The sequence below is a fragment of the Boleophthalmus pectinirostris genome, unplaced genomic scaffold (assembly GCF_026225935.1).
Source record: "Boleophthalmus pectinirostris isolate CB_2022bp ecotype Guang Dong unplaced genomic scaffold, ASM2622593v1 HiC_scaffold_11, whole genome shotgun sequence".
NCBI lineage: Eukaryota > Metazoa > Chordata > Actinopteri > Gobiiformes > Gobiidae > Boleophthalmus > Boleophthalmus pectinirostris.
In genome coordinates, this window is record NW_026570994.1 from 7,287,948 (window position 1) to 7,314,391 (window position 26,444).

Below are 26,444 nucleotides of genomic sequence, written 5' to 3' on the forward strand. Positions count from 1 at the left end.
AGCACATTACGGTTGTGAATAAAACATAAGTAACTTGTTAACTCAGACTGATTCTATAATTAAAATAAAAAATTGATTTCATGATGTAGATATTAGCATAGACAGAGAGATTTGTGCAGTTTAAATGCCAGACACGTTATCTGTGAACATCTGTAGCATTCAAACTGCACAAATCTATCTATCTATGCTAATATCTACATCATGAAATGGATTTTTTCCGGCCCTGGATAAGCGTAAGAAAATGGTTAGATGGATGGAAATCGATTTTTAATTTTAATTCTAGAATCAGTCTGAGTGAACAAGTTAGATAATAACAAATTACTTATTACTTATGTTTTATTCATGACCGTAACGTTAGTTTTGTTCAGGACTAATTCACTAATGTGTCGTCGTCGTTCGCCTTTAAGTTTTTGTCTTTCTTACCTTGATAAATTCTGTTGTAGATAAATTCTTCATGGACAGAATGTCATTTTTCGACCTTGTTGGTTGAAGATTTGGTGATGGGGCAGATTTATGAAGCTGGTGGAGACACTTCAGACATTTCCACAGATATTTTGCCACAGAAAAGCATGAACGTAAGTAACGTAAGTAACGTAAATAATGTTTATAATGTTCGTGGCACTTCCATCTGTTGTGAAAAGGTCAATATCCAGTGTTTGTCTTACTGTTGTGAGTGATAACAATACAGTAAGGAGTATTCCAAATGCAAAGGCTCACAATTTGAAGTAAAGTTAAAGAAAATTGTATATAGTCAGAAATCTTACTGTTCTAAAAAAATACTACAGTCACTTACAACTGAACCTGTGTTGCCAGTACCTTAACCTTCAGACAGTAGCTCAGTTGGTAAAGCATTTTTCCCCTGATCCAGAGGCTGGCAGTGCGACTCAAGCTTCCACAGATAAATGCCGTTGTTTTGTCCTTGGGCAAGACACTTAACCCATCTCGCCCCCAGTGTCTGCGTACACTGGTTTAGGTTGTGAGCATTCAAATCAGGTCAGTCAGAGTCAAGTTGGGTCAAATTTACAGACAGTTTGTTCCTTTCCTTTAGATTCATTGCCCTGATTTATTTTATTTTGACTAGAAAAAGAAAATATCTGGAGCACAAAAATACTGGAACGATGGATGAGGACATTTTACGATAGCTTCATATGAAAACATCCCACAATGTCAGCGATATCGATATTACTGCTCTACTATCCTTACTAACTGTTCCAATTATAATCTAATGCAGGCTGTTGCTTAACTGACTCTCCATGCTCACTCACGACACCCCATAATGCTTTGCTCCTCATACAAAACCCACATGTTGTTTCCCCCGTAGAATTATAATGGCACCACCACCTAAACTGCTGCGCTCACCCTGCCACTGTACTGCTGTCTTTCACTACCGCACATGACCTGGCATAATGCGTGCCAAAGCCCCCCGTACAGCCACCCACCCCCCCCCCTCCACCCTCCCATGGCTACAGCAGCTCGCGTTACACCCCCCACACTCCCACCCACCCTTCGCTAACACCACCGCGCTTGCCCTGCGCCCCATGTTTTATTTATGAACCAGGAACCTGCATTGTGCGCTTTTTCCCCCCGATGTTTGGTTAGCCGGGGAGATCAGCGCCGGGGTCCTTTGATTAGGCAAAAAGCCCCCAGCCCCCGGACAACCTGCCAGGGGAGGGGAAGGCCGGTGGGCTGGGGGGGGCGGGCTAATGAAGAGATTATTGAGTGCAACCGAAAAGGCTAGCAAAGAGGAGGGAGGTGTACTACACTATGTACAGTAAACAGTAAGCACGCTTCAAGGTTTGGGTGTCCGTTACCTGCTTGTTTCTATGGATATGTCAATGCTCTGCCTGGAATGTTCCACAGTATGACATTAAACAGCTCTACCTTACATTTATTCAATTACAGGTGGTTTTATAGCTCAAAAATACCTAGAAAAACAAACATTCTGACCTGTAACTTGATCTGGTTTGGTCTCCATGAAGAGAGAAAGGTTTAATGCCATACTGTGAAACATTCTCCATGCAGAAAAGCATTTGACAGACCCTCCACCAGAAAAGTTACTCAATGCACCTTTAAAAGTTCTAGTGAAGAAATGATAAAACTGTCATGGAAGTCAGACTGAATAATACCCAAATCAGTGGTTCTCAAAGACTATGTTGACACGGAAATGATCTTCGTCCAGACACGTCGTTTCTGTGTCCGCAAGCCTTCCCTATCCACACAGCTTTGAGCATATTTGTTTACGTTTTACAGAAACGAAACTTAAAACCGCATGGCTAATTTGCATTAACTCAGAGCTCAAAAAAACAGCTCGCTATTGTGAGCTGATGCGGTTCAGCTTCTGATTCAGTAGAATATGTATGTAATATTCTTTCTGTGACAAAAGATGTGCTGCTGATGGTGAGTCTGTTCTGTGTGTGTGTTGCGTTGGAGATGGTTCATCTGAAACTTTTCCGATATTATACGTCTGCAGGTTGTACACACAGACCGTATATATGAATGAACATATATTCTAGCCTCTTAGCGTTTTGGCAGTGAATTACTTAGGAGTGCATAGACCTACATCAGCGTATCAGCATTTTCAGGCATCCACACAGTGCCGGATCAGATCCGTACTCAAATGAATTTGTAGGAGCTGCCGGCACCAGATCTTTCCATCCCTGGAGCCATTTTCAGTCGGATTAGTGTGGACGAACACTGCATCCACAACAAAAACGATTTGAATACCTACTAGTGTGGATGGGGCCAAAGTCTTCTCTTTCTAAATCAGGTCTACAACAGGACTATTTCAGATCTAATCTATAACTTAACCAAGTCTAAAAGTGGACTACATCATTTGCCCAGTAGTTCTAAACAAAAATAATCCGAAGATGTATTGAAAAGTGGATAAAATTAACCTACAAACTGAAGAGCTCTCCAAGTACCATCTGAAAGAGCTTGCGTACACATATCACAGTTTTGAGAGACACTGACCTAAGCCATCTTTGAATTACTCCACCAGAAAAGTTACACAATGCACCTTTGACCTGATAACCCATGCTCGAGTCTCGGATTTTTAAGGCGAGGAAGCTACTAGGAGAATTGATTTAAAGATCGTGGTGGATCTCTTAAGGGTACTAGGCAACCACTGGTCCTCTAGTCATTTAATATGGTCAATTAGGCTCCACTGTGCTGTAATATCATTTAGACCAGAAGCATCCAAGGTAACTATGGCAACTAGAATACGGTATGGAGTTTTTCAGCTAACCTAGTTTATGCAATTGATTTTCATTTTGTTTTTGCGTGGTGGTGATTAGGGTGATTTTATTTTATGCACTGGATGCCCTTCTGGTTGTGCAGTGTGAAGGTTATATCCATGGATACAGCAACAGGTCCATTTGGGAATCGAACCAGCAACCAATAGTTTACAAGCATATTTAAAGAGGGTGTAATTTATTTTTACGGGGTATTAACTGCTAAAACATAACATATTTAGATCACCATGTTACCTTTTATAAGTCACTCTCCCTTCAGTGCACCATAACAACACAATCAGGCATGTGTCCTGCTAATGAAACTACTGCATATTCGCATCAGGTTTGTGAAGTTGTAGTGTACGGCTTTTGTATCATATTTTTGTATATTTATGGAGAATTATCGTGTATGAGCATGAGTGACGGAGACTAGTGGGCGGAGCATTGTGTAGAGGGTTTGAATAGGGCCTGGCAGAGATCACTAGATTACTCAAACATGCATGGATGACATCTAAAACCACTTCAGGCATGTTTTTGTTGAGAGAACGTTATAACATGGCACAAAGCTCCAAAAATGGATTTCGCATTCTACCCCCTATTTAAATCCATTGTTCAGTGGCTCTAGTACAGAATTCCCTGATGCCCATTCAATAGAAGCAAGCACATTTATCAACAATTGTGTTCATAGAACAATAAATTTGCATTATAATCCATCTAATCTGTTTAGCGAACGTAAATAAAAGTCCTATATTATGCAAAGTGGACTCTTGTGAGCTTTAAGTAATGTTTTAATGTTGTTACCTCCACAAAAACAGACCTGGAGTTGTGTTTGTTTCATTCACACATGTTTGAGTAATCCTGCATTATTAGTCTGTCTACATCTCCAAAGCTCAAAATGCTCTGTTCCACCTTGTGATGTCATGAGATTCACCATTCCAGGACACAATTCCCATCCAAATTATTGTAGTGAAGGTTTATGGAGTTTAAAATCACAGTGGAGCACTTACTGTATCACCACATGGCATCACAAGGTGGAACAGAGTCTTTTCTTTTTCTGTTTGAGAGAAGAACACAGCCTAAATATGGAGGATTTGTGCATTAAATGTGTGAATGAAACAAAACACAACTCCAGGTCTGTTTATGATGAGGAAACAACATTAGAACAGATCAAAAAAATAGCACTAAATGGGCCTTTTAATTATTTGGACTAGTTGGAGTATTCCTAAATTGCACTTATTTTGTATCTTATGTTTATTTGTTAGAATGTGCTGCATGTTTTAGTGTTTTATTACAAAAAATGCAACTGAAATATCACATAAGTTGCTCCGAAGTCAAAAGTAGCAGTTCTTCTTGCTACTATTTACAGTACCACAGATCTATACTGCGCAGCTTGCATAAAATAGTACAATACAGTGACAGTTTTCATTTACTATCCCATATACATTTCCCCCTTTCAAATCAATACACCCAATCTGACATCAGTGCACGCTTTTACACACTGCAAATCCTTCATATCTCAGTGGAAATATATTATATACCAGGAAATACCGGGGCAGACAGAGGTCACGTATAATCCTGAGATATACGACTACGGAATAAACCCCATTTTATAGATTACGTGCCCTCTTCCATTTGATATCCCCCAGCGCTGTTGATGTTCATACGCTAGGAGAACGCCGCCCTCTAGTGGATGAAGCGGGCCGCTGACAGACATACAGGATTACCCTCTTGAGTCAGAGGATTAAACAAAGTAAATGTTCTCACACAAATGATGCCAAGTATGATTTCAGCGCATTTCGGTCCCGGACTTCCCAGGCTATGCTAAAGGCGTTTTAGCGGAGAGTGTTTTCAATTAATAAAGCATAATTATCATCACAGCACAATTTTTTTTTTCCTTTTTTTTTATTTTTATGTATTTATTTATTTTATTTTTTTTTTTATCATGATTTTTTTCCTCTATCTTCATTTTATTTTAATTATTGGTTCATTCATATTTCTTAATGTTTTAATTATTATTATCATTAGTATTTAGACAGACTGCATTCCTTTTAATTAACTTAATAAAACATTAATAATACAAGTTGAATTCTATCTGGTGGACCATAAACAAAAAACAAAAAATCCTTACATTCTTTCGTTCTCATTGTAGTTTATTTCGCACGATCATAAACGATCAACTTTTTCGCCTTCGTTAACATTATTATTAGTTTGTGCGACCATAAACAGGAAAATAAATAAATAAATAAAGATAAGAACGAGGAAGAAAGTGGTTGTGTTTCTGGGAGAGATTTTGGTTTGTAAAATAATCGAAGTGATGACTTTAAACAGTCCAACACTGTAGAAACCTTTTAAAAAGAGTATAGAGTGTCGTGTTTTGGAAAATATGGAGCTCTGGAGTTGATGAATTGTGCATTGAGTTTAGTTTTAATTTATATTTTGTCTCGTATATGTACAGTGAGTGGAGTTGTGAATGCAAACTTATTGTGCATGCGTTTTGTTTCAGCTCAGACTCTTTCTGTCATGAGTCATGTAGTCGTGATTTATATTTTGTTTTTGTTTGCCGCAAATGATCAAAAAAAAAAAAAAAAGTTGAATGCTATCTAATAAATACTCTAATGATTATTTAATTCAAAGCCTGAATGTTCAATATCGTGAAACAAATATATAAATGTACATATAGTAACACTGAGTAACACTAAAATAAGTTAATGCAGTTTTCACGGTTTCTTTCACTTTTAGTTCAGTAAAAATAGGAAATTCTAGGGCTGAAATTATCCAAATGTTTAAAGATGCATTGCACATCTTTTCTAGTGGAAGGTCTGTCAACTGCTTGTCTCCATGGAGATGTCATTGCTTTGTCTGGAATGTTCCATGGTATGAATTTAAATATATCTAAACACAGCAGTTATTCTTTACAGATGTTTCTATTGCTCAAAAATACAATACAAATACAAAAAATACAAATACAAAATACCTTTTCTTTGTTGTTTCACTATTTTTTTGCATATAGCACTCTTCAAACTTTATTATTTGGGAACGTTGACACTCATTAAACAATCAAAACATCCTTCTGACTACGCCATCGTCATTACACTTAAAATAGAAGCCCGTCACACTTTCATTCTGTGAATAGGGTTGCTGCTCCACAGATGTTGTTCATAATGTTGACTATAGTTGTCTCCCTTGTGATAGATTAATCTCTACTGTAGAACATTCTAGACAAAGCAAAAACATCTCCATGAAGACGCTCAGTTGATGGACCCTCCACCAGAAAAGGACAACTCCAGGTCTGTTTGTGATGAGGAAACTACATTAGAACATAGATCAGAATATAGCGTAATATCGGCCCTTTAACTACCTTAAACTAGACCTTACTGATTCTACAAGCTTCTGCACAATACTGTACTTATTTCCCCAGCTCCAAGAAAAGCCCTTTGTCTCCATGTGCCCTTTAGCGCCCCCTTTCAGTCATTACCGTAATCCATGTAAAACTAAATACAGTTTAGATGCATGCATTCATCAACTTCCAAGTCTGTTTTTACTGATTCCTATGGCTTTTTTATCCCTCTCAAAGCCAGAAAAATCCAGAAAATATAGGTTCTGGTGCAGATTTACAGTCATCATAAAAACAGAGGAAAAACAATTACAACTGTAGCTGAATCCCAAATAGATTTTAATGGCAGCTTGGGTTTAAAGGTGCATTGTGTAGCTTTTCTGCAGGGAGGTCCTTCAAATGCTTTCAGAGTATGTTATTGTTTCATCTGGAATGTTTCGCAGTATGTCTTTAAACTTTTCTATCATCACAGAATGTAAACCAGACCAAGTTACAGGTCAGATCCGTGGAGAGGCGACCCCGCTCACAGTCAGAATGTCTTTTTTTCTAAGGTATTTTTGAGCTATAAAACCATCTGTAATTCAATAAACTTAAGGTAGAGCTGTTTAATGTCACACTGTGGAACATTCCAGGCACAGCAATGACATCTCCATAGAAACAAACACGGATGACGACAGACCCCGAACCAAAAAGTTACACAGTGCATTTTTAATACTCTAGTTACGACCCGCTTTTGTGTCCGAAATTCCAGCCAAGCAGCAACAAAGCGAGTGAAATATGCCTGTTTATGTGTTGCATTCGAGGGACATTAAAAAAGTTGGTAATTTCCTCGATTCACAAGTGTTCCTCAGACTTGTTTTGACGTTTTTATTGGTGTTTTCTGGCTTTTTGGTTTACAGCGCCGTCGTAAATCCATCCGTTTGAAGACGGGCTTTGTAAAGGTTTTGGCACGTAGCACAAAGGAGGGGGATATTTATGGTCGTACTGGATGTGGGAGAGGGCGCTGGTGCGGCGTTTGTCCACTAGGGGTCCCCATAAGGCTTTTGTTGCACCATAGAGGGATCGGTGTGCAGAGTGGTGATGTCATGGTGAGGGAGAGAGGAGAGAGAGGGGTGTGGGAGATTGCATGGATGAGCTTTCAAATCCAAATTAATAAGACTTTAAATGTATCTATGTTCTAATTTATATAGTCACTCTTATTTTTATATTTTAAAAAAGTGATTGCTCTGCTTAGAAGGTTCCACAGTGTGACGTTAAACAGCTCTACTTCACATTTATTCAATTACAGGTGGTTTTATAGCTCAAAAATACCTAGAAAAGCAAACATTCTGACTGTGAGCAGGGTTGCCTCTCCACAGATCAGACCTGTAACTCTGTCTGGTTTGATCTCCATAAAGATAGAATGGTTTAATGCCATATTATGAAACAGTCCAGACAAAACAGTGACTCTTGTCAGACCCTCCACCATAAAAATAACACAAAAAAAAAAAAAAGAAAAAAAAAGAAAGTAAAAAAGAGATAAACTTGACCTGATTATTTTTGGGGTTTTTAGATTAACTGTACAAAAATAAAATAAACAAGACACGACATCAAAAGTCCCCAAAGTCGCAAGTAGTCGACGTTGTTTGAAATGGATTTTTTAATGCAGAATGTGCTTTTTAGAGCTTTCTATCGTGTTATAACTTTCATAAAACATGTCTGAAATATAAATTATTAATAGTCAATTAAGTTTTCTTCTTCCCACTCCTTTTTTTTTTTTTTTGTGTGGATATTTCTATTATTACTTCACTAATGTTACATGTTCCAATGTGTAAGAATATAAATCTCTTACTTGTACCCCCCAAAAATTAATTAATTAGCAATAGTACTTTATTACCTAATTATTTAACAGTCACACATGGATTCCTTTTGGTGCCACTTAAGACTTAACATGTTTTGTTATTTTTACATTATATTATTAGGTACACCTTATGTTGGAATGTCTTTAAGAGGTTTTAGATATCATCCACGCATGTCTCAGTAACTTCCTGATCTCTCCCAGGCCCTTTTTAAACCCTCCTTGCTGTTAGGTGTGAGGTTCTGTGCAAGGCTCCGCCCACAAGCCTACGTAACCCATACTCCCATACGACAATTCTGCATAAATATACAAAAACATTATACAACAACTTCACAAATCTGATCTGATGTGCAGTAGTTTCATTAGCAGGAGTGACTTAGAAACATATGTTATGTTAATATGTATATATTTGGCGAATATAGCATTTCCAAAACAATAAAAAGTAACACGCTGATCTGAATATGTTGTGTACAAGTGTATTACCCATTCTTTAAAGAAAATAAAAGTTAAAAAATTAATGATTTGTAAACATGGAAATTCATCAAACCAAAAGATTAGAGGTAAAAAAAAATGTAGACCACAATGTTTGGTCTACAAATTTTACAATAATTATACCTCATGGCTCTGGAAATGTTAACAAACTTGAGATTAGTTAGAAAAACCCCAACAAAATACAGTTTTAGCAACAGACTGATGGAATCAAGATTTGCGAAGGAAAATATTTGGACGGTATTTGGATGGTACATTGCCATTTTCTACCATGTTTAATCTTGAAATCAGCAAATTGTACTGTTTGCTATTACCCAAAAAGTTGTCTACGAATAATTAATCTTTAAAATGTATCTTCAAAATAATGTGAGAACAAGCAAGAGTCTTCATCAAGGACTTCTGAAGTTACTGAAACAAACAAAGAAAAAAACACGATCTAGTTCTTGTATCAACTTTTGTCTTCACAAACTTTTACACCCTATAAACAAAACAGCCCGGGGACCTTTTCAACATTTGACTTAAGTTATCAGTGACACTACGTTGCGTTCAATTCCCCTTACACTTTTACACACCTGGAGCCATCCGTGACAACTTTCTCTACTCCTGATAGTGGAGTTTTATTTCTCAATCTTCGAAACTGCAGGTTTGTCAGAAAACTGTCATCTCTACTGGAACCACTTCTTGCTCCGTCAGCTAAAATCCAAACTTTTCTTTTTTTCCTCCAGCGATCCTGCTAGAAGAGGGGGGGGATGGGGCTCTCTAGCGATGCCAGGAGAGAGTGTGCCAGAGCTGGGTTCAAAAGCGCTCAGAGGCAGGCGGTTGGAAGCGAGAAGTACGGATCTTTTTTCTTTTTTTTTTCTTTGTGGGACAGGGAGGAATCCAATTATAAAGACTGGAAAATGGGAATGATTTTGGGACTAGAGGAGAGCGTGATAAAAACGGACGGATGAGAACAGGGTTTGGAGGGGTCCTCGTGAGGATGGCGAGGTTAATGTGGAGATTTTTGGGCTGTTGGGCACTAAGCTGATATTGGACAAGTTTGAAAGAATGGAGTCCATGGAGCTTGCTTCTGAGTAAAGTTACTAGTGAAAAGTAGAGTACATATAAAAAACTACCGGTGATTATACAGAGGGTTTTGGTTCACATTATCCTCCACTTAGAATGAGAAGGTTCTGTGTACTTCTTAGATATTTACGTTTAGAGTTTTGACAATTTGTACATTATAAATAAAAGAGAAGCACATGTATTTGTGAAATTGGGTGTTCTGGGAAGTGGTCATTGGCAGATAGAACATTCTAATTCTGAAAATGCATCATTCATTTGTCAATTACAACATGCCAAAAACACAGGATTTTGTTCCTCTCTTCAGTTTTAGAAAACACTCTGCACATTTAAATGTCAATTGTGAAAGTCAATTGATTGTTTAACTAGTAAATGTGAAATTATTAAGCCACAGGTGTCAAACATAAGGCCGGGGGCCAGATGCGGCCCTCCAAGACCTTTAATCTGGCCCTCGGCTGATTTTCTACTTTAAATATTTTAATTAAAATATTGGTAATTTTCTGCGGTGCTGAGCATAGCAGCGTCTCCAGTGCCTCTGTACGTGGCCCCTCCCACCAGAGCAGCACAAATGAAGACTTGTCTCTTTCCAAACGCTCTTAAAGGACGATCGTTTTGACTGTTGACCGTGACACCCTCATCAGAAAAATGTCAAAAATGAGAAAAGTGGAGCCGAGTGCAGGATTTTCCAAGAAAAACTTTACTTATTCCTATGTGCATACAAGTTCATGTTAAAATATTGTGTTGAAATTGCATTTTTCTTAAAGTTTCAGGTTCTTCATAATAATATAATATTTTGTAAAAGAAAGAGTTCATTTAAGAAGATTTTTAGTTTAAAAAATGTTTTGTTTCAAAGGTCTTTAAAAAAATTTCTGTAATAGATTTGCGTTTCTCTGCACAAATATTTGAACTTATTGTTATTTTTGGGGTTTATATTCCATGAGTTTTCTGATCTGGCCCCTTTGGGATCAAAGTAGGTTGGATATGGCCCCCGGACCAAAATGAGTTTGACACCCCTGGATTAAGCATTGCCTGTTTATGATCATGAATATAAATACACATACACACATATTATTCAACAGTTCAGGAATAAATTGCATTTTCTTATGTCTATCTTTGTTTATTTTTTGTTTCCTAGACTTGAAATCATCTGTAGTTAATTAGCATTCTTGTAGATAACAGAATTATACATAGTAAATGGTAAATAGTCACGTTTTTATATAGAGCGTTCCACATTCAAGGCACTCAAAGCTCTTTACACCAGTGTACGCAGACACTGGGGGTGAGGTGGGTTAAGTGTCTTGCCCAAGGACACAGCGACAGCATTCGTCTGCGGGAGCTGGAATCACACCAGCCAACCTGTGGGTCAGTTTATTTGACCGCTCAACCAATGATGTTTATTTTGAGAGCGGGATTCAAACAGCCAAGCTTCAGCTCAGTGGACAAACCCTTTACCACAGGGGTCTCCAACCTTTTTCCTCCAGCGAGCAACCTTTACAAAACGAAAATGACAGAGAGCTACCTATTTTAGTGGGATAAGAAACTGAGTATATATAAGAGCCATGGTGCGCCTTAGATGAGGTACAGTTAGATGCATACAGTATAAAACAAACCATTATCCATCTATTGGTGCACAAAGTTAAGCATCAAAATGAAAATAATCAAACTTTACTCATTCAAGCTGAGTTACTGCCATCCTATATTTACCCAAAACATTTTAAAATTCACATTAAAACTTCAAATTATGTCACTCAACATACATAAAAATGTATGTGAAATTAGGGCTATGTTCCAAAGCAGTTGACTGTGACTGGCCAATTTTCTTCATAAAATCCTCACAAAAGCACTAAACTCTTTCAAGTGTTGATATAGTGTACAAAAGCACACAGGAACAAGAATAAGAATAACTCCATTTGGACAAAAAAACTAAACAGTGGCAAAAATAACTATTTAGTGAAAGATTTTTTTTCAGTTTTCTAAATAGTTTTACAGCAATTTTTTTTTAGCTTGTTTTGAACAGTTTCACTCCTCACTACAGCAGCTGTTGAGGTCCACGTGCCATCTGCTACTTTTTTTTTGTATGTTAAAAATGGGTTTCTAATAATTATTTTTCATTTTTATTTTTAATTATGAAATGTTTGATTCCTCTTGCATTTGTAGAAGTTTAAGGACTTTTAAAGTGCCCATATTACGTAGATTTAGGCTGAGTTTTTCTTTCAAACTGAAAACTCTCCTCACAAGTTCTACCTTGTGATGTCATGTGGTGATACCGTAAGTGCTCCACTGTGTTTTTAAACTCCATACACCATGAGTAGAATCATTTGGATGATTACAGCCCTGGAATTTGCAATCTCTACTGAACGAAAGATAAAAGGAGGTGTGCTTTGAGCTTTGGAGATAAAAACAAAAGGTTTACTCAAACGTCTGAAACAAAACACAACTTCAGGTCTGTTTATGAGGAGGTAAGAACATTCTAATACGTCTTAAAGCTCACAAGGGTCAATTTTGTGTAATGCAAGACCTTTAATACATCTTTAGTTTGAATCACAACTCTGCTGTCTATATCTTGCAGAGAATATATAGCAATAATGAATGAAAATATTACTTATATTATGTTTTCAAAATTGGGATCAGCTTGGGAAAGGCCTTATGCAATTTAAAATGGCACACACAGAAACTAACGCTGAACATTTGCAGTTTGATTTGTGATAATAATAAGCTTCTCTTCAAAGGTCACATGAAGTATTCACAAAAAGATTGAAATGTTAAAGGTACACTGTGTCACTTTTTGGTTCGGGGTCCATCACTTGCTTGTTTCTATGGATACATTCATTGCTCTGCTTGGAATGTTCCACAATATGACATTAAACAGCTCTACTTTACTTTTGTTCAATTACAAGTGGTTTTATAGCTCAAATATACCTAGAAAAACAGGTATTCTGACTATGAGCGAGGTTGCTTCTCCACAGATCTGACCTGTAACTTGGTCTGGTTTGGTCTCCATGAAGACGGAAAGCCGTACTGGGTAAAATTCCAGATGAAGCAATAACATCTCCACGGAAAAATGCATTTGACAGACCCTCCACCGGAGAAGTTACACAATGCACCTTTCACAAACTAAAACAAGAATCAGATTTGAGAAGAAAATCTAAACTACACGGTCTTTGAAAAAATGGCAGCTGTTGTGATTTGCTAGTTGCGTCCATTCAAATTTCGATTCGACTGCGATTCATCTTGCAGTCCTAACAAAAACACTACAGAAACTGCTCATACAAAGCAAAACTAATTAAAAAAGTATGCCAGGAAAACTTTAAAGTACAAAGAGTCACGGCCCTAACTTCCAACCATCCCTAGATGAAAAAAGATAAGACCAAGGTGCGGACCATCCTTGGCAACGACATTTACTGTGAACTTTTGTGTCGTAGCAACAGAAGCAAAAGATGTTCATTATAAACATATCAAAGAAACAACAAACTCCGGGATGCAGTTCCGCTGGGTTCTTTAAATGTCATCATGCCCTTCTCTGTGTTTGCTTTAGTCAATAAAATACGACCCATGTTGACAAAACTAACTTCTGGATTCGGTTTCGGGGTTCAAAGGTCAAAGTAGGCTCTTCTCGACGTGTCCTGCAGGGTTCTAGGGGGCTATAAAGGTGACATTTGACCCCAAGTTTGACCCGGGGTGATTGTTTTAACCTAATGAACTCAAAGTCGACCAGTCGCTTTGGGACTTTTCTTTTTTATTGTGGCTCTCGATGGACTTGTAATCAACAGACTACCTACCGTTACGCAAATATTCTTTGTTCAGGGTTTCATTCGCACATGTTTAACACTCAAACCTCACGTATTTAGGCTGAGTTCTTCTCTCTGAACTGAAAACACTCTATTCCAACTAGTGATGTCATGTGGTAATACAGGAAGTGCTCCATAAACTCCATATTCACTTCACTAGAATCATTTGGATACTTTCAATCCTGGAATTTCTAATCTCTATTAAACAAAAGGTAAAAGTTAGTTGTTAACTTGAAAACTACTGCTTCATGACATCATAAGGTGGATCAGAGCATTTTGAGCTTTGGAAATGTATACAGACTAATAATTAAAGTGTTACTCAAACATGACAATGAAACAAAACTCAAATCCTGGTACGTTTTTGAGGAGGTAACAGCATTATAACATGAATTTGCATAATAGAATCTTAACAAACTTAAATGTCTTAAATGATAATTAATTAATTAGTAGAAAGGCTATGCCAGAGACAGATATTAAGGTGGAGAAAGCAAGAAACAATACAAAGTGATTGAATGAAAATGAATATATGCCTTTGTAAAAAATATTTAGAAAACCAATACAGCTGGAATAGAAAAGTTGATGAGTCCATAAACTGATCCCTGAGGTACTCCCAAAACAGCTTCCACAATTTTTACAACTAGATTGAATGTATTCTTTACTTGTGCAACATTGTTAGGAATTTGAAAATGTGAGCCATTCTATAGAAAATGCTCAGTTAAAAGTCTTATTTTTTCCTTTTTTTTAAAGAGAGGCCTTCTTTGACCCCCTCCCATGGACAATAACCATATCCTCCTACACAATAAGCTAAGACTTCGTTGTTGCATTGTTGCATAAGGACATAAAATACTCCACATATTTGACTGTATGTCCATGTGATGCACTTTACTCCCAATGCCCTGCACTGAACGTCTTTGAAACTCTCTGAAACTCTGCAGTGTTTGATTCTCTGGACGTCTTGTTTTCTATGACAATAAAGTCTTAAGTCTTATGTTTCTCTCTGTTTTTTGTGTGTTTCTGTAGCGTGAAAAGCTGATCCACGAGCTAGAGGAAGAGCGCCGCCTGCGTCTGGAAAGTGAAAAACGTGTGCGGGAGGTGACCGAGGAGTAGCAAGGACGGGCCCACATGGTGTCACTGCAGCAGCAATTCTCCAGGTATGGGGCATGACCGCATTTAAGATAACACACACATTACGGGTCAAATGCAAAGACCCTCAAGTCTGTCGCTGTGTCTCTGTTCATCACCACAGAACCACAGAGAATCAGAAGATGTTCTTCTGTGTGGGCTCATTTCGCTCTACCTCAAGTGGAGCTCACTACAGATTGCCTACTTTATTGTACAATAGGCTGTGATTTGCTTTAATGACATAAGATTGCATCACCTTCTTGGTCATTTCTTCCATTTGTTGCATTCTTTCTTCAGAGCGCATCTATCACAAATGAGCGTTCACGTAGCTGAATGAACGAGCCCTGCGCCTTCATTTTGTAAACCACCAGATGGCGCTACCCTTGAGAGAAGTTAAGGCTACCCAACACTGCGTCACTTACTTTATGCATTCAGAGCATCCTAATTATTCACCGCGATGGGTTTACGAATTTCACAACTTTCCAGAATGGAGTTTTGCTGTCACGGTAATGCTTACAGCCACTAGCATGCTAACTGTGCACTTCCTGATTCCATGAAAATAAAACGCAGTATCTATACCGGAGCCAGACAAACTTTGCTGAAATACATTGAAAAAAATTCGGTAGATGCTGTTTAAGATATAAGTCAATCTAAATAGAATTTTAAAAATCAACGGGCCAAATATTGAACCCTGGGGTGCACCAAAAATTTGCATACTTTTTACACTTTGAAGACATTTTGAGGAAACATTTAGTCACCATGATGAGTTTATAATTTTCACAACTTTCAGAGACCAGAATGGAGTTTTGCTGTCACAGTAATGCTTACAACCACTTGCATGCTAACCGTGCATTTCCTAATTCCATGAAAAAAACCCCACAATATCTGTACTGGACCCAGACAAATTTTGCTGAGATACTTTGAAAAAAATTGGGTACATGCCGTTTAAGCTCTAAGTCAATCTAAATAGAATTAAAAAGTCAACGGGCCAAATATTGAATCTTGGGGTGCGCCAAAAACTTGCATACTTTTTTACACTTTTAAGGCATTTTGAGGAAACATTTAGTCAACTTTCAGAGACCAGAATGGAGTTTGCTGTCACAGTAATATTTACAACCACTAGCATGCTAACCGTGTATTTCCTGATTTCATGAAAATAAAAGGTAATGTCTGTACCGGAGCCAGAAAAAGTTGGTTACATGCCGTTTAAGATATAAGTCAATCTAAATAGAATTAAAAAGTCAACGGGCCAAGTATTGAACCCTGGGGTGTGCCATAAGCTTGCATACTTTTTACACTTTGAAGATAATTTGAGGAAACATTTAGTGGAACCCTTCGGCAATGAATTCCTCACAGCAAAGGGAATTTCAAAACATGCTCGTATGACACCAGCCCATTCACTATCCATCTCTGCGCCCTCTGGGAGACTGTGTTTACGGCATATTCAGCCAGCGCTCCAAACATAAAATAGTGACCTTTGTGTTTGAGGGAAGAGCCGCCTCGTTAATCTACCCTCCAACTCCGCTGCTGTGCCCTGGTGAAGGCTGGCTCTGCTTCTGTGGCTACTTCACTATGAGAGATAAATATTGGACCACTTTGAGCTGTTATGCACTTAATTAATGCTGGGTTTTAAGTGGTCCTTTTAAATATAAATGTATATTATATATATTCATTTATACTACAAGGCCTTTTTACGTTGTGAATTGTACATCATTATATGTTTTTGGTGACACTGAGTGAGAGATAATGTGCAATAAGTTTGATGAAAATCTGTCAAAATATTATAATATCATAGAATATATGACTTGCACTATGCAACTTTTTACCTGGGGGTCCGTCACCTGCCCGTTTCTATGGAGATGCCTTTGCTCTGCCTGGAATGTTCCATTGTATGACTTTAAATTTCTACCTTACATTTATTCAGTTACAGGTGGTTATATAGCTCAAAAATTCCTACAAAAACAAGCATTCTGACTGTGAACTGGGTTGCCTCTCCACAGTAACTTGGTCTGGTTTGGTCTCCGTGATGACAGAAAGGTTTAATGCCATACTGTGAAACATTCCAGACAAAGCAATAACATCTACACAGAGACGTTATTGCTCTGTGAAGCACTTTGGAAACGGTTTTGTTTATAAAATGTGCTATACAAATAAAGTTGGATTGGATTGGAAAAGCATTTGATGGACCTTACACCAGAAAAGTTACACAATGCACAATTCAAAATAAGTAGCGAAAAGTAACAAGAAACTGGTGTCAAATAAGGCATAATTATAAAATGTAGAAGTACAATGTCAAATATAATGAATATTTGAAAGAGATACAGCTATATGTACTGTAAAAATGTTGTGGATGATTTTGTGCTAAATTTGATTCAAAAATCGGACCAAAATCATCCATACAAAAATATTGCAAAGATTCTGTATCGGCATTGGCCACGAAAGAAACAATATCGGTTGATCTCTAATCACTAATAGGGCTGAGTATCATTAAGAAGTTGCTGATATGATACATACCTCGATGCATAGGCCACGATATGGGTCATATCTCGATACAGTGCATTTTCAATTCGATACGATATATATGAAATCCATTCGATACAGTTAAATAAATCATGGGTGTGATACTTAAAGTCTTTGTTAAAACATGTCTTGTGCAAAGTGAATATGAAACACACCCATTTTAATGATCAAATCAGTGAAAATATCAAATATGTCGCAAATGTGTTTCCTTCCTCTAAACAATCAACAAAACTGTAGCGCTGTAGCAAAATAATTTAATAAAATTTACCAAAAAAAAAATGGTCTTGGAGATATATCGATACAGCAGCCCATGATACTGATACTGTATCATCACATTAAACAATACAATATATTGATATTTCGATATTTTTGCACACCACTAATCACTGATAAACCGATATTATAGTATAGAAACAAAAATGGATTTTTTTTTTCTTTTCTTGCTATAATACAATTTTTATACTTTTGCAATACAGGAAATATATAGAAGTTAATATGATATCTGAAATGTGCTGGGCAGATCATGTGACACCTCTGTGTAGAAGACTGTCATTTTCATCCAATCAGCACTTGAACTTCAGAAGATCTTTAGCTCTCCTCTCACCATCTGGGTTTAGCTCGTCTATGAACCTACAAGTGTTACAATCATACTGCTGTCACATGTCAGTCCAGTAACAGTGACAATTTAAATCATCTGCACTCTAAAGGTGCAGTATGTAACTTAAGTGTTTTGACTGCGTGGTATTAATTTATAAGTCATGTCTGTGGCAAAGCAACCACATTCACTGAAAAAATGCCTTTTTGAACAATACAATCACTGGTAATTCCGTAACTGATAACAAGATATATGTTTAATGCCATACTGTGGAACATTTAAAACCAAGCAATTACAATCAGTGTATCATTCGTTCATTTGTTAAAATAAAAATAAGAAAACAAAAAACTAACTATTTTCTTCATTATTTGTTTCCAAAACCAGTTTCATTTTTCGATTTTGTGTTTAAATGAATAATGGAAAAAATGGATAATGGTTTCCCGTTTCTGTGACTTAAACTGTGATGATGGACTTTTGCGCCACATACGAACTGAACCAGGACTGAACCAGGACTAAACCGGTCTCAGTCCTGGTCTGGTCCTGATCTCAGTCCTGGTCAGGTCCCAGTCTCAGTCCTTGTCTTAGTCCTTGTCTCAGTCTTAGTCTCAGTCCTGGTCTTGGTCTCAGTCCCACATCTTGTCTGGTCCCGGTATCAGTCCCGGTCTGGTCTCGGTCTCAGTCCCGATCATCCGATCAGTCCTGGTTTAGTCCTGGTTGAGTCCTGATTTAGACTAGGTTTAGACCCAGTTTAGTCCTTTTTTAGTCCTGTTTTAGTCCTGGTTCAGTCCGTATGTGGTGCAAAAGTCTAGCATCTCAGTTTAAGTCACAGAAACGGGAAACGGCCGTTATCCTTTTTCCATTATTCATTTAAAAACAAAATCGAAAATTGAAAAAACAAATCGTTATCCATTTTTTCATGTTGGTTTTGGAGACAAATAATGATGAAAATAGTTTTTTACTTTTTCTTATTTTTGGTTTTATTTTGAAAACCAAATGAAGGAATGATGGAGATGGATTAATAACATCTCCTTTGAGCCAGTACAAGAAAATATTACTTTGAAAAGATCTCTATACTGCCTTACACATATTTCCATATCAGCCAGCAGTCCATACATTACATGAGGTTATAAGCAGCCTCCAGTTGACTTTTCCTTTTCCTTTTGAAACCCGGGCCCATAAATCAATACAGCTCGCATATAAACTTGTCTGAAAGTGTTTTTGATTTCAAACGTGTGGCTGCCTGCACCTGCTCACGTCTGCAAAAGAGACGCAGCCATCTGACGCCTGTAAAACTAATGATATCGGTTCAAGATACTAACTGTGTTTTTTAAGTTCTGTTTTGTCATCAACTTGGCTTGTATTTTATAATTTTGTGAACTTTGGAAGCTTAAAAAAACAGCAGAATACAAAAAAATTACTTCTTCTGGACTAAAGTGATGATTTCTAGCTGTTACATTTAATTATCCATTGTTTTAAGGTCAACTTTTTATTTTAAGTGGATACATCCTAAAGGTGCAGTACAGGGTTTTTACTGGTTTAATAAAAGGTCTGCAGTGGTCCAAAGTTTTTTCTCACTTACTTTCTTACTTGATGAGTCTGTAAGTGCTTTTCGCAACTTTCAAGAGTCATGGTAATGCAGTTCATTATAATTAGTGATTCACTATAATTAGATGCAGACAGTACACAGCAGTGGACTTATTTTGACCTCAAAAGCTGCTTATAATATCTGGAGACCTACCGGTCAAAGCCTGATCTCGTCTTGGCTGGGAAAATCAGGTACCACAGAGGTTCAACAGTAGCTAAAAAAAAAGTTAGGTATGTTATGTAACGATATCTAAATCTCTTAGTTCAATATTTTCACGATACGCATCTCGTGGTACGATATTTATTGCAATACTTTGTGGAGGCGAACAAAACTGTGAATATGCTACTTTTTCCCTCTTAAAATGCCTTGGTAAAACTTATTCCAAAGAACTAAGATTTAAAAGTATTTATTCACGCAGACTGCCCTGAAACAGAGCAAAGGATCATGGTCTATGTAGTTCCTTTCTATTTTTAGTTATTGCCACACCAAAACGATTCATTTAAGCGAAGAGACTTGTTATTTGATATGTTGTGTCCACAATATTATTGGGAGACCTTTGACGATACAATATCACGATATTTCGGTTATTCTTACATCCATATTATCGTATTTTCCGCAATATAGGGCGTTCTGGATTATAAGGCGCACTGTCATTGAATTGTCTATTTTCGAACTGTCGAAAATCCGCTGGATTGTCGGCGTGTTCGCAGTGACTCAGTTGTTCAGTTGTGGCTAGAAGTGGCACATTGCACTCGCTTTTTTGGTTCCTTCGTGGAGTGATGAGTGCGGCTGTGGGTGTTTTTTGCTGCGCGGTTGCTGTCTGCTCCATGCGTGTTTGCGATGGTGCGGCTTTGTAGTTTACTGAAGTCGTGCTGGGACACCCGAGTGGATTCATGTATTGGGCGCTCTGGATTGCAGGGCGTGCAGTCGTTTTTTGATGGAGTTGGAGGCTTATGAGCACCTATGGTGCGGAAAATATGGTGCTAGTATGAAAGTGGTGTTTGTGTGAGTGTTAGTGATCGGCAGATGGACAGCCTCACTTCCGTAAGTCTGTCCCAGGGTAGCTGTGGCTACAGTCGTATCCTATCATCGCCGAGTGTGGAGTGAATGAAAAATGCACCGTGAAAATCTTTGGGTGTCTTGGAAGGTGCTATATCGGGGGTCTCCAATGTGTAGCTCGCCAACTTCTTCTGAGTAGCTTGCCAAGGGATTTCTGAATCATACTGAATAACTCAAATTTGATTTCATTAAATGCCTATTATTACTGTAAATGTGTAATTTTGATGCCTTTTGATATCGTTGTGCACTAATACATGGACAATAATTGTGCAAATGTTTTATAGGAATCAAACTGTTGAGTCTTTTTCTAGCAACCAAAACAAAAATGAGCAGATTTCTCGCATTTTCGTTTCGTAAAGGTAGCTCACTGGAGAAAAAATGTTGGAGATGCTTGCAGAAATGCAGTGATTAATTAATTCATTAACTGATCTGTACTGGGGTAAGATGCATTTTGCTGAACACATCGCAAAAAACACATACAGGCCTTTAACAAAACAAAAGATGTGAAGTTGATTAACACGTTTTACCCTTTTTTACACCTTTAAACTCTTCAACCCAAACTATAATCACTTTAGCTGTGTTCTAACGTCACCAAACGCCGTCCAAGAGAAAGAGAAACTAGTGCAATTACGCTGAAACAGAAATATCAGACGGGTCCATGATTGGGTCCCTCTTCGGTGTCTGTAACCGCCGTGTTCGCAATTGATGCTTCTCATTGGCCGATTCCATTATGTCCTTAAAAAGCACCCAACCTGGCCACCTTCTCCGTCTCTTCATTGTCATCATGGTGGATTGCCGTAATTTCCCGGCGCTCAATACTGGTCCCGAGGGAAGAAGAAGTTGGAGATCTTCACTAGCGAGAGGATACGCGGACGAGCCAGCAGCGGGATTGTAGTTCTGCAGTGAGATATTCAGTTGGCTAAATGTCAATGTGTGTTTACTGATAGCAGATTAGCCAGGTAGATTAGAATGGTGGCGTGCCCAAAATGCCAGATGGGATCAACAGTGTGATCATTTAATTAGCGAATTAGCCAGCCAACAAAACAAATGTCGGTCAGTGGGTTACAGAATCCTTTATCTCTCTCAGAACCCTGATTGTAAGAATGAACTCTTCACCTTAAATTCAGGAGGAGGATTTGAAGACATGATACGAATAACAACAAATACATATGTAAATGTCCAGTTACTAGCAATTTCAACTTAAACTTTTAGCCGGTTCTGTCAAATGCTTGTCTCCATGGAGATGTTATTGCTTTGTCTGCAATGTTTCACAGTATGGTTTTAACCTTTCTATGTTCATGGAGACCAAACCAGACCAAGTTACAGGTCAGGTCTGTAGAGAGGTGACCCCGCTCTTATTCACAGTATTTTTGAGCTGTAAAACCACCTGTAATCGAATAAATGAAAGGTAGAGCTGTTTAATGTCACACTGGCAGAGCAGTGACATCTCTAAAGAAACAAGAAGGTGATGGACCCCCAACCAAAACGTTACATAGCACACTTTCATTATAATTTTTTTTTTATTAAAGATAATGCAGCTTGATAACAGCAGGCCCAACACAAACATGGTGTCAAAATGATCCTGTAAACGCCCACATGCACACACTCACACATAACAGTGCCATTGCTGTAATAAGTACAATCCAAGTCCAAGCGCAAGTCCAGAGAGGGTCACTATGCCGCATTTGAGCCAGAATTTTTGCCACAATTACATGCCACAATCTTGACCTTGTCCACCAAATCTGTGACCTCTCAGAACTCCACATCATTCAGAACAAACGTCCAGACACTGTCACAAAACCTGTAGGTGTTCAGGAAGTCTCTGAAGTTGATTATGAAGTTGACTCTGTTTTGCACTTTTAATGTTTAAAAGTCCTAGACTCTGCAAAATTTTCTCTTGGGAGTTTAAGCCATCTTACCTCCTCAAAAACAGACCTGGAGTTGTGTTTTGTTTCATTCACACATGTATGAGTAATCCTTTATTATCAGTCTGCCTACAGCTCCAAAGCTCAAAATGCTCTATTCCACCTTGTGATGTCATGAAGTGGTAGTTTTCAAGTTAATCAGCTGCATTTTACATTTGGTTCAGTAGAGATTACCAGTTCCAGAGCAGAAATTATCCAAATGATTTTAGTGAAAGTACATGGAGTTTTAAAACACAGTGGAGCACTTTGGAGGTGGAATAAAGTGTTTTCGGTTTGAGAGAAGAACTCAGCCTAAAATCTACAGAGTTTCTGTGTTAAACGTGTGTGAATGAAACAAAACACAACTCCGTATGATTTTGATGAAACATTATGCATAACATTATAACATCAAATCTGTACCTGCTTTCTTTTTCTGTCTTAAAAAAAAAGAAAAAAAGAGAGAACTGCTTCATTTTAAACAGTTTGCAGTGGTCCGAAGTTATTCCTCACTTACCTTACATATTCAGAGCGTCCTCATAACTCACCGCGATTACTTTATAAGTACTTTCCACAACTTTCTGACACCACAGCGGAGTATCAGTAAACTGTAAGACCAAATACAGTTCCTTCAAATTCATATCGAGCGTTTGATTATAACGCAGAAGAAGGCAGTTTGGGAGTTCTGTTATTTCTCTTGGCGCTGTTACAAAAATTACATTGTGGCGTCCTTGTGCATTTGAAATACAATCGGCCCATTCAGCATCCATTATTACTGTGCATTCCCGACAGTGCCAGCTCACACATCACATTTATTAGACCTCGTGCTGTTCTGCTCGCGCACACCGCTGTCTCCCCATTGATCCGAGCTTGTTATTTGTCGCACATTAGTGGGATAGAACGCTCACTCCGTCAATGCATCTTTACTGCAAACAACCGCAAATCATGTTAAAGGTGCATTGTGTAAATTTCTGCTGGAAGGTCCGTCAAATGCTTTTCTCTACGGAGATGTTATTGCTTTGTCTGGAATGTTTCGCAATATGGCATTAACCCTTTCTATCATCATTGAGACCAAACCAGAGTTACAAGTTACAGGTCAGATCTGTGGAGAGGTGACCCGGACAAGCGACAGTCAGAATCCCTGTTTTTTTTTTTTGGTATTTTTGAGATGTAAAATAACCTATAATTGAATAAATGTAAGGTAGAGCTGTTTAGTGTCATATTGTGGAACATTCCAGGCAGAGCAGTGACGTATCCATAGAAACAAGGAGGTGATGGACCTTCCACCAGAAAAGTTACACAGTAGGGTTGGGCGGTATCCAAATTTTGATATCGTTAAACCTCCTCAGGATTTTACCGGGGTTTACGGTATTACCGTATTACCAAAATGTTTTAGTACGACTTTGGTAAACTATGAAGCCACACTGTTGTATAGTCTACGTATGACCTGCAGACTTATAATTCCTGAAAAGTTTCACATGAACCATCTCAAACACAGAACAGACTCACCATCAGCCACACATCCTCTGTCACAGAAAGAACACACATATTCCACTGAGTCGTGTCCTTTAGTCTGACAGAAGTTGAACCGCATCAGCGCACAAGGAGTGAGCCGAAGCACTTTATGGTTTATGCAAATGAGCCATGTGGTTTTAAGTTTTATTTCTGTAAAACGTAAACAAATGTGCTCCTGAAGCCAAAATGCTGCCAAATTGCAGAAGTACTAGTATTTTATTTTGGACCAACTCACTTGTGGCCGGACTTGCCATCTTGTCTTGGTCTCCCTTATGTCACATGACAACGGAATGAAACTAATCGAACGCCATCTCCCCACGCTGATGGTAATTGAACTGATACCATTGCTACTTTTTTGATACCGCGGGATACCGTAATACTGTATTACCTCCCAACCCTGCTATACAGTGCACCTTGAAGGTAAACTTCACATATTTTGTTTTGTTGTTTTGTTAGATCTACTTTACATTTATTTAATTACAGCTGGTTTTATTGCTCAAAAATACCTAGAAAAACAACATTCTGACTGTGAGCGGGGTCGCCTCTCCACAGATCTGACCTGTAACTTGGTCTGGTTTGGTGAAGATAGAGAGGTTTTATGTCATACTATGAAACATTCCAGACAAAGCAATAATAATAATCTCCATGAAGACGAATGTTTGATGGACACTTTACCTTTAACTGGATTTACAATTTCTTAAACCGACCCTTGTCTTTTTGTTCCCATTCATTCGCCAGTTCATTGTAGTTCCGCATGACGAGCATTGAGAAAAGAAAATGTAACATGTTAGCGAGATGTCGTGCTAGTTTTGATTAGAAAAAAATACGGTGCTCCCTGATGGTGGGAGGTTGCATTAATGAGCTGGGGTTATCCTATAGAAGAAAAGGTTATGACTTCACCATTGGAGCCAGGCTAACCCCAGGGAGCTGTTTTATGTGTTAGCAGCTATGGCCAGTTTCACACTAATTCAAGCTAAAAATGCTTTAATGCTTAAAAACTGCTATTGGGCTTTGAGTTAACTCTACCATTCATTCAATTATAAGTGTTTTTATTGCTCAAAGAACATTCACAGCTACAATCAGCAGGCCCTCCTCTGCACAAATCTGACCAGTATCTTGGTCAGGTCGTATCTCTTGCTAGTTTCCATGGAGAAACATTCCAAGCAAAGCAACATCGACATGGAGACAAAAATATACTCAGACCTTTCACCAGAAAAGCTGCATAATGCACCTTAAATGTTGAAGATCACATTCTATTGTCTAAAGCCGGGGTGGGCAATTATTTTTTCCGTGGGGCCACATGAAAAACAGAAAATATTGTGGTAGGTCCGGCCAAAACGCTTACTGTATTTTTGGGATTATAAGGCACACGTAAAATTTTCTCAAAAAGCGACAATGCGCTTTACAATTTTTTATGTAAAAATTCAGGTTGTGTTTACTGACCTTGAACCGATTTTATGTGGTACACGGTAGAGATGCGCGGATGGGCTATTTTTTCATCCGCAACTGCGACACAAAACTCATCATCCGCCCGCTGACCATTTTGCACCGAAGGTTTTCAAAACCGCACCCGCCCGCCATCCGCCGATTGATTTTAGATTTTAGAACAATCATACAGCAAACAAACTAAGGAGCCTCGATAAAAATGCAAACTCTATAGCTCATTCATTCCAAAATTCGCTCAGCGTGTATGTTCGCATTCTTAATTGTCCGTAACAACCCCAAACTTACCTGGTTTTCTTGCGCAGCTAATTAACTGACAACGTTTTCCGACTAGACTATTTTTGAACCTTCTTCCCTTCGTGTTGGATGTTGTTACATTCTGAACATTCTGCCATTGCCCGATGTTATTTCAAAGTCATAGCCTCACTCCATCGGTCTTTCTTTAAGTTTTAAATACCCCGAGTGGCAGTCTACGCTATAATGTCTGCGTGTTTTAAAATATATCTGATATCGAAAAAAAAAAAAAAAGCATAACTAAATAAATATGGCCCTATAGCCACTTATGTGTTGGCAAACAGCTGAAATAAATTTGAAATAATAAAATAAACTGCATATAATATGTGCCTCGTAAACCTTAGGCATCAATAACCCGACACAACCTTAACCTTCAGAACATAAAAACGAGGTCAAATGGGCTAATTAAGGATATGACGTACACTTCATACTACAAGCATAGATGATGAGACTCGTCTTTTCAGATGTAGGTAACTATACTAACAATAACTTTTTTTTTTTTTTTTTTTTTTTTAGTAGTTAAACCGCCACCCACCCGAATTTAATTAAAATATAAATTTTTCGTCACGTCATCCGCCCGACCCGCGGATTAACCGTAATCAGGAGCCTCGCGGAGTAAGTCTGGCCGCATCAGTGCACAAAGAGCAAGCTGTTTTTTCAGTGCTTATAG

The 26,444-nt window shown here is 38.1% G+C and overlaps 1 protein-coding gene across 1 annotated transcript in view; it reads left to right on the plus strand.

Annotated features, from left to right (window-relative positions):
* The window catches only part of LOC110153232 (nck-associated protein 5), a 377,547-nt gene that overhangs the window by 231,159 nt on the left and 119,944 nt on the right, over positions 1 to 26,444 (plus strand). The window contains 1 exon segment of the mRNA XM_055165715.1: positions 14,761 to 14,891. Coding sequence (XP_055021690.1) covers positions 14,761 to 14,891 — 131 coding nt within the window.